General features: G+C 30.4%; 2 protein-coding genes across 2 annotated transcripts; both read right to left on the bottom strand.

Annotated features, from left to right (window-relative positions):
- Nucleotides 1-4,896: 4,896 nt before the first annotated feature.
- On the bottom strand, nucleotides 4,897-6,024 carry TRIADDRAFT_18894 (uncharacterized protein; the record flags this gene model as incomplete). Its single annotated transcript, XM_002109077.1, has 6 exons — nucleotides 4,897-5,041; nucleotides 5,142-5,219; nucleotides 5,336-5,410; nucleotides 5,517-5,573; nucleotides 5,669-5,757; nucleotides 5,863-6,024. The coding sequence occupies 6 exons, from the start codon at nucleotides 6,022-6,024 to the stop codon at nucleotides 4,897-4,899; spliced, it is 606 nt and encodes a 201-aa protein (XP_002109113.1).
- Nucleotides 6,025-7,901: 1,877 nt separating this feature from the next.
- On the bottom strand, nucleotides 7,902-8,861 carry TRIADDRAFT_52809 (uncharacterized protein; the record flags this gene model as incomplete). The annotated part of the gene is made up of 1 exon (XM_002109078.1): nucleotides 7,902-8,861. The coding sequence occupies one exon, from the start codon at nucleotides 8,859-8,861 to the stop codon at nucleotides 7,902-7,904; it is 960 nt and encodes a 319-aa protein (XP_002109114.1).
- Between the last annotated feature and the right edge of the window lie 900 nt (nucleotides 8,862-9,761).

The following is a 9,761-nucleotide window of genomic DNA, read 5'->3' on the forward strand; positions in this document are numbered from 1 at the left end:
TAATCGCTTATCAAAAAAATTTATATGACTACTACGACTACTTTTCTGACATTAGTACCGCTTAGTATTCGCGAGTATTGACAGTTGATGTTTTAGCGTCAGATTGTACTGTAACTGTACGAGTATAGACTACCTTACAGTACTTTATCGTCATGTTATAAATCCCCTTTCTCTAAGGATAGGGTTTTGCTACTAAGTCAAATTTCTTTACAATTTGAATAGACGATGAAACGCCCTTTCTTTAGATTAGGCATTTGCTCTATAGGGCTACTTCTATAGTAATCTATATAATACCTTGTAAAATAATGAAGAAGAAAAGATGGCGACATGATGATTTGGCAGGGTAAAACTTAAAGACACTATCACTTTCTAGGAATTTTGTGTAGTAAAATAATACTAATTACATACTAAAAACTACAAAGGACTCTACTTTTAGTCCTTTTACTACATAAACATAGTAATTAACATAGAATCATAAAGCAGATATCCTTTGTAGATAAAGACATTTTCTTGTTATTTTTTGGAGATGCATTATTCGTGACGCTAAGCCATCAACAGCTTGCACAATATAGAGTTTTATGTTAACATCTTAACTGCATAAAATTGATTTTATTGCTGCAAAGCGTAGCCTTTCTATTTGTTATTCTTAATAATTTATGCCTTCGCTACTGATGAATTCTATTTCGATAATCTATTGCCTCTTGCTACATAGCCTTCATTAACATAAATGGATTCCAAGATTTTACTATTATCTGTCTGTCTATACTCCACAATTAATTTATAGATCAAACTTTTCTTCAGCAAAGTTCGTCGATTTCCTTTAACATTTATGATGCATGTTGATTTTCATGAACTGATCAGTTAGTGGCCATTGACTAAATAAGCTAGGATTTAAAATATCTAGTATCTGATATTACGCTAGCATCGCAAATGCTGCAGGATAGAGTGTTTTTAGATCGCTTATTAGAAATATGTAGCGCTTCTTCTTACTGTAACAGATAATTTCAGTTAAAAATGTCTCGCCTACGATAGTCACATTAAATCATACCAAATTTATTAGCAAAGGTAACAGTTTGATTACTGTAGAGCAAACGATCAATTTGTTTAAAGGAAACTTAAGAACTTCTTACTACTTATAATATTTCACGGATTATTCAGAATTTGTATCCTGGTAATCTGTAGTTATTGCAGAGCTTGAAAAACTTAGGTTAAATTTAATTTTACAACATAAAAATAAAAATTATTACAAAGAATATTATTATTAATTACGATTTCACTCTTTGCAGTAAACATGCCATACGCCTCGTACGCGTAGAACAATTGTTAGTATGTTTTTGTAGAAATCCTAATCTTGCTAGAGTAAGCTAACATCAAAACTATTCAGAACAATAACTGAAGAACTAATCTAATATTACTGATACTTTACGCATAGATAGCGTTAGTATTTATAGATTTCTGATCTAATAAAAAGACAGGTTAGACGTGTTATTTACTACAACGAAATATATTTTTTAAATTCATATATTACTGCGGCTCTGATTTGTTTATCAAATTTTATGTAAATTAGTGGATTGAGAAAGTGTATCGATAACACGAGACCTGCTTATCAAAACATTTATTACAAACAGATAAATATTGTCAGGTGAAAAGTGAATGACAGAATACTGATATAGCAGATATAAAGTTAGTTACAAAATGGGGGAAGCTTATGAGTATATAATAGAAGGTTATATAAATTAACATTCTAATGAATTTTCTTCTCTTTGTAAAGTCTTCATTGAGCTGTTCTGATGTCCAAAAGCCAGGTCGAACATAATCCTTCAGATAAATTACAATCCTTGCATAATACAAGACAATCACTGCAGTTGATATTACGTATGAAATAACCGACCAATGAATCAGATATACTGATTCATTAAGCCTATTTTTTGGAACATCACATATTGTAGGAAAATCTGGGAAAGAAGACAAATACATTAACATTGGAGATGTTGCAGATATTGATAATAGCCAAATGAGAATTTCAGTTATAATTAGAAATTTTCGTTTATGATTTCGATAAAATGGCGACAACAGTCTTACAACAACAAAATAAAGATCTACAGCAACCAATGCTAAATTCATGATGGAAATTGCATGTGATGTAAATAATATCGATATACCGACACGACATAGACTAGAATTCCCGGCGAAATCTAATGTACCAAAGGTAAAAATATTAAATATACTCATGGCTGTACTTGCTGAGATAGTATCTGTTACGGAGCAAAGCACCGTACTTGCTAATTAAATAGATTTTGTCAGTATTTAGCTAATGGATCATATTGGTAAGCGATAATTGAAAATAAGAATATTAATGTCTAGATTGCTAGACGACAAAAGGCATAATTGTATTTGCAAATAATTAGTAGAGCCTATATACAGCAGATATTAATAATGGCGACACGTTAGCACCCGCTTGAGTTCCTTATTAGATCGTGTACGAGAAGGTACTCGGCTACTCTACTAATAAAAACTATACTAATCTTTTAGAACAGTCTTATCCCTGTGTGACCGAAAGTAGTAAAGAACTACCATACAGTAGATCTCCAGGTGTAGTGGAGCAAGGCGTAAGTAATCTATTAATTTAGTGTAGTAGTTCGCAACATAAGTTTGTGACAGAATCTGATATAAATGACTTTCAAATCAAGCGATAGGTTGTCTTTTGGAATCTTTTGTCATTGACTAGTACTTTAAGTATGAATATATCGAATATTAATCCAGTTACGTGTGTCGGAATAAAAATCGCCGCAGCGTAGTAATAAATCTCTTTAAAAGGCGGTGGAAATACGTTTGTCGAATTGGGATATTTATTTCGTCGGTAATGAAAACAATAGGTTGAGAGATAGTTGCTATATTTGCTGACTAGATAATACCTGGTTTGAAATAAATTTTCGAATAAAAATCTGAATGTAATTACCGAACAGAAGAGAAAAAGTATAACCAGCACCTGGACTTATCTTAGATAATTACGTATGATATAAAGAGTTGGTACTGCTACTCAATAAAGGAAAATACGTGTAATAATTAATTTACCTTATAATTCTACTATAAAGTATATCACTTCCTGTACTGTATAATATGCTGGAATCTTTAAGCTATTCAATAGGGCTTAGAATGATAAAGGAGATAGAAGTACAGTAAAAATTAATTGTCTTTCGTCGTTATTCAACGCAACTTTTTCCGAAATTAACAGTCGAAATAACGATTGTTGACTTTTTGTTTTATAAAAATAGCCCTTACAATTCACTTTCTTGCATATTATTTCAGAAGCAAATTAGGTGCTATAGTACTGTAGTTATATCTATAACAATATTTGGGACCTAGAAGATCTAAAAGTTTAAGAAACAACTATGGACTAATATGGCTATTAAATATTTAATCGAATATAATATTCTGCCAAGCACTAAATCTTACTTCTTCACTTAAAATTGACAAATTTTTTAAGAATAAGAAATACTTGATAATACATTTCCTATTTCGAAGGCTAAATTAGCTAAACTCACTTCGAAAACAATAAAATCCGATTATTATATTTTGTTATACTGTGTAACAACGTGACAACAATGATCATCTAGGGCTGATCATAAAATTTAGAGTGACTTTTCGTATATAGAAATAGCTTCTTCAAGTTTGCCTGGCTCACTATACACAGTATCAATGTAATTAAGTGATTACACAATGTAAGAGTAATTGTGAATTGTGAACAAATATTGATAATTGAATATTGGGCGACTTCTTAATTAAAATAAGCAGACTTTATATATTTGCCTTGACAAACAATAGACTAAGAAATTGGAAAGAAATTTTACTGAATATTATCTAACATTGACGACTATCAAATATTGCACCTATATTAAAAATTAATCATTGATACAGGTCATAATTATTTCATAACAAAATTAAATCCGCGTAACAAAGAAAATTATAAAAACTACTCTATACAATGTATATGAACGAGGCCGGATGTGAAATTGGTCATTTTGCAAAATGCCTTGTATAATACAATTATGGTAGATAGCACTATTTCTTAAACAGAAATACGTGTTTTATGCTTATTTTGATTCCTATCACGACTGCAACTTAAACTAAAAATCTCCTTTATTTTCGCATTACCAACGAGTAATAACAAATAACAAATTGCCAACGAGTAACTTAATGACTTATTTTTAAGATAAGCAGAAGTCCCCCTTTTTTCTCTATAATATCTCCTTTTTATCCATTACAGTTAATACATTAATACTCTATATTTGTAGGTTAATTTAATAAAACCACGACAACAGTAAATATGTTTTTAAACATAATCTCACGACCGTAATTATCCCTAAAATGGTAAACAATTGAACATAACCAGTAATAATCCCTAATATGGAAATCAAAGCAAACCCTTCCAGGTTTCAACAGTTAGTATCACGGTATAGACCAACATGAAGAATTGAATGAATTAATTCAGGAAATTTACTATGTATAATAACTTATACGCGTATATGGCGATTATAATTAGATACTGTACTTACAGTAGGGACTACTGAAGTTATAATGTGTTACAGTAAATTACTATACGAGTATGCTGTACTGTAATAAAATTCTTATATAGGAATTGAATACAGTACAAGTTTTTGTGGCTGAAATTCTGACTAATATCGATAAGTATCGATGTAAAATGATTCATCTATATGTTAAATGCTGCCAAACGATACACAAGCTCGGCAGATACTTAGAAAATGTTAGTTTTCTAGCTGTATAACATACAAGCTAAGTCATTTAGGTTCTTGACGAGTAGTCAAGAGCTACTGAATTCCTTAGGCTGTGGAAATTTTAAGCTCCAAATTTGTTAAGCTTATCTATCAAAGTTGACTAACATTCTTCAGAAGATGTTTTATACTGTTGAATTAGATCCATAAGCGATCTATATATTAATGGTTTATACATCAAAGTTCTTCGTCTACTTAATCCAAGAGCTCCGTATCTGCCTGAGTAATGGATTCCTAAAACAACATGTCTGACGTTGATAAACAGGAAAGTTAATGATTAAGTTAGTTCTTAAAATTCGTCAGTTACAAGCAGCGATTAAATCAGAAAAATTATTCGAAAAGTAATACCTGTGATGATGAGAATTAAAACATGATTTAATAGATATAGGAAAGCGATCAAGGCCTTCTAAGCCACACGTAAAATAGCTGCAATGAAAAAACAACGTAAGATGTAGATGTAGAGATAAATAAATATACGAATAAGTACATAATATTCTCCTATTTAGTTTTGCATGTGAATTTTATAAACTATTAAAACTTACATGGAAAGAATTACTGCCTCTAAGCATTTAATTGGTAGCGATTCTTTAATCATATCTTTTGCAATCTCCATCAGTCTGTCAAAATGAGTAAAACATAAATCATAGCTTTGCATCCAGTTTCATTTCTTAAAATCGAAGTATGTAAATAAATTTCATCCTAAATTCAAAGTCTGATTATTACCCTGACATCGGTCTACTCTTCTTAATTTCGAAAAATTGTAAACCAGTAAAGTTGTAACTATTAAAACAAATATCATTTCATCATGTTTAAGTCCAAGTAAGTATTAAGCTAAAGATTGGCTATACTGTACGAGATGCCAACAAGATCTTTACTGAAGATCAGAGATAGAATTTTGAATACAAATAATTCGCTCCTCTGTTATCATTCCCGGTGTAATTGTGGGTGCTATCCGGACAAGAACCTGATGTATATTAATTTATATGAAATTACACTTTTCTACACGTATTAAAGCTTCACGATAGTTTTAAATCATCTTTCAAAAGGCTAAGTATATTTTAAATTCTACTTTTGATAGAGATCGGTTTCCTCGGATTTGATTTTCAGCCTCTTCACCTTCTACTGAATGATGACGCTTGGTGTGCTTCCATAATTTGTGCCAATATTCCTGCTGTATAGTAAATGCACCGCGATTAATATAAAAATTAACGTCTTCGTCGTCACTTTCCATCGAAAACTTATGCCCTAAATAAAGCAAAAGTGTAATATCGTATCTATGACTGCTCTTACTATGTCCAGACACGAAATTACAGTGTTTAAATTGGACAATGAATTCTTATAGCTTATTTAATAGAAAATTAAACTACCTATCTTTCGTTATCGTAAAAGTAACATTTAGAATGATCTTATTACTATTAAATCACAGTATTCACTTATGCAAAATTTAGGCTTTAAACATGAAGTTATTCGAGCACTTTAGTATTGAAAGGTCATGATGAAGATTTAGGCTGTTTAAAGAATTATTACATCCGCTATTTCTTTTTGTATAACATTATTTATTTTATTTCATGATCAGAAATGGATGTTAAGTTTATGAATAAGATTTTGTTTCGAACTTTTAGAAGTATTAACTACTACTTTAGGAATTGTTATAGTTAGTAATAAACTAAGTTATTATGATGTTATGATGATATAGTAATATGTTACAAGCAAGTATCGAGAGCAAAGGAGCTTGACAGGGCTTACTGTCGAAATAGATTTACATATGAAACTGTTTATTACCTCGAATATCCGTATTCGATAATTCAATCGTAATAACATGTTTGTTGTTGAATGTTGATAGCATAGTAAATATATTTATAACTGCTGAAAGAGTAAATAAGAAGGACTGTGAACAATAGAAAGTGAATCAGGTTAAGGCTAAGTTGGGTGATAGTTTTATACCGCATATTGTGTTGAGCGAGCTAGTTCTTCTTAAGGATTCCGATTACTATACCGTAGATTAGGGAAGTAGTTGTGCGGATTAAAGTAAAGTTTATTATAAACGCTGTGTTTTATTCTTGTGTCGCAAGGGTAGTTGTGGCACATATATTTTATTGAAGCTAAAATTATTTCTTCTACAATATAACAATAAATATAGAATCTAAAAGCAAACATTATTGGTAGATCAAGGTTTATCATATTATTTTTTGAAGCACATTATGCTTTTCGTTAAACTATCAGTAGCCTGTATTATATAGAGTATTGTGTTGAAATTTCTCAGGCATTAAGTTTATTCAATTGCTCTTATTAATTANTGCCTTCGCTATTGATAAATTCTATATCGATAACTTATTTCCCCAACTCTTACATAACCTTTACTAACATAAATAGATTGCATGACTTTGCTATTGTCTATCGATACGCGATTATTGATTTGTGCTTCAAAGTTTTCTTTGTTTAGGTCCCTCAAACGACATCAACATTTATGATGCACGTTAATTTGCATGAACTTTGCACATGGTCATAATGACTAAATATGTAAGGATTTAATATCGAGTTCTGATATTATTCTGTTATCATAATATTTACAGGATAGAGTATTTTTAGATCATTTACAACGAATATTTAGCACTTATCTAGCTGCGGTATGTACTTTCCATTTAATAAATGCCTTGATTACGATAAATATATTAAATAACGCGAAATTTATATTTTTTATTCTAATTTATTAGCAAGGATAACAGTTTGATTATTACAAAGTAAATAGTCAGTTCAGTTACAATAAACTTGAGAACTTGTTATTAATTACGGCACTTTATGGACTATTGAAAACATTGTATGCAAGTAAATTTTAGGTATTGCACAAGATGAAAACTTAAGTTAAGGACTGATTTCATAACTTAAAGTTGCAGCCAAGGATATTACTACTTGCAGTTTCGCCGTTCTATATCAAATAGGGTATACGGCTTGTATAAGAAATGTAGGAATAGTAACTTTGTTAACGTTAGCGGACACCAAACGATTCAGACCAAATAGTAATGATCTAATCTAATATTACCGATATATGATGCATAGATAGCGAGTATATATATATATATATTGCTGGTAAAATAAAGATTAGATGTATTACATACTAGAATGGAATAGATTTTTAACTTCAGATATTATTCCAGCCCTGATTTGTTTATCAAATGTCACGTAAATGAGTGGATTCAGAAAATGTATCGATAGGACGAGGCCACTTATAAAATAGCCCGCTATAAACAAATTAACGTTATCAGGTGAAAGGTAAACTACGGATTTTTGAATTATTGAAGCTATGATGCTGCATACAAAATAAGGTAGGCTTAGAAGTATATAACATGAGGTTATATAAATCAGAACTTTAATAAATTTTCTTCTCTTTGTAAAGTCTTCATGGAGCTGCTCTGATGTCCGAATGCCAGGTCGAACATAATTCTTTTGATAGATTGCAACTTTTGCATAAGACATGGCAATCGTTGCAGTAGGGATTGCATATGAAATAAATGACCAATGCAACAGATATACTGATTCATTAACGCCCATTACTGGAAAATCACATGTTGTAGGAAAATCTGGATACGAAGACATATACAATGACATTGGTGATGCTGCAGATATTGATACCAACCAAATGAGAATCTCAGTTGTAATCAGAAATCTTCGTTTGTGATTTCGGTAAAATGGCGAGAATGGTCTTATAATAACAAAATAGCGATCCACAGCGATCAATGCTAAATTCATCATGGAAACCGCGTATGATGTAAGTAAAATCGTTAAACCAATACGACATAGATTGGAACCAGCGACGAAATCTAAATTACCAAAGGTTATCATAATAAACATGATCAAGGCTGTACTTGCCGAGATAGTATCTGATATAACTGACATTCGAATCAAGCGATAGGTAGTCTTTTGGAATATTTTGTTTGTAGATAGCAGTTTGAGTAGAAGTATATTTAATATTAATCCAGTTGCGTGTGTCGGAATAAAAATTCCCACAACATAGCGATAAATTTGTCTTATATTCGGTGGAAATAAGTTTGTCAAATTGAAGGTATTCATTCTGTCAGTAACGTAAACGATGGATTGATAGATAGCTTGTTATATTTGATGACTAGATAACACCTAGTTTACAATTAAATTTTCGAATATAAAATTATAATATATTCAACGAATAGAGAAGAAAATTGCACTTAGCGCCTGAACTGATCTTAGAAAATGATGTTGGATAATTGAATACCAAGTGACTTAAACAGAGAAATAGACTTCATACATTTACCTGAACAATCATAAACTAAGGAAATTTTAATAGAAATTCAATAGATCTTATCAAATATTGTAATAACTGTGTTTTATTCAAAATTTATAACTGAGCCATGAAATAATTACTATATTATCTTAAAATTTAAGAGAAACTTTTGCTTTCACAAAACCTTATACTATTGTAGTGGTTAATTCTTAAGTTTTACATTTATTTAAATTGTGATTACATTTACCACATTAGGATGGGATTCGCTTATTGTGACCTATATTTGTTTCTTATTTTATCTATATCACACGTTATATAATTGCAAATTACAAACCCAATCGTATAGAGCAACTAATTAGTACATTTCTATTTAAAGGATGATTTTTCTTGTAGATTAATCTTTTTCAAAAGACATGTTATAAAGGAGCTCTACATCTAAGCTAACGCCTACAATAGGGAATTAATGATGAGAACTAGATTTTACGACCGATAGGTTAAATATAGAAGCCTTACTGAACAGTCATTCTGGGTAATTTTTACATTCCTAGAAAGATATGTAATAGTATTAAACTTTATACTTTAATATTGCATCTTTTTAATGGTCATAGAAACTCAATAACTGAGTGTACAGATAGAACTGACAATGAAAATTTCATATACTAATGGTTGATTCATGATCATTTTGATAGCAGTTTTGCTACTATAAGAATTGA

Source organism: Trichoplax adhaerens, genomic scaffold, assembly GCF_000150275.1.
Source record: "Trichoplax adhaerens TRIADscaffold_1 genomic scaffold, whole genome shotgun sequence".
Classification (NCBI taxonomy): domain Eukaryota; kingdom Metazoa; phylum Placozoa; class Uniplacotomia; order Trichoplacea; family Trichoplacidae; genus Trichoplax; species Trichoplax adhaerens.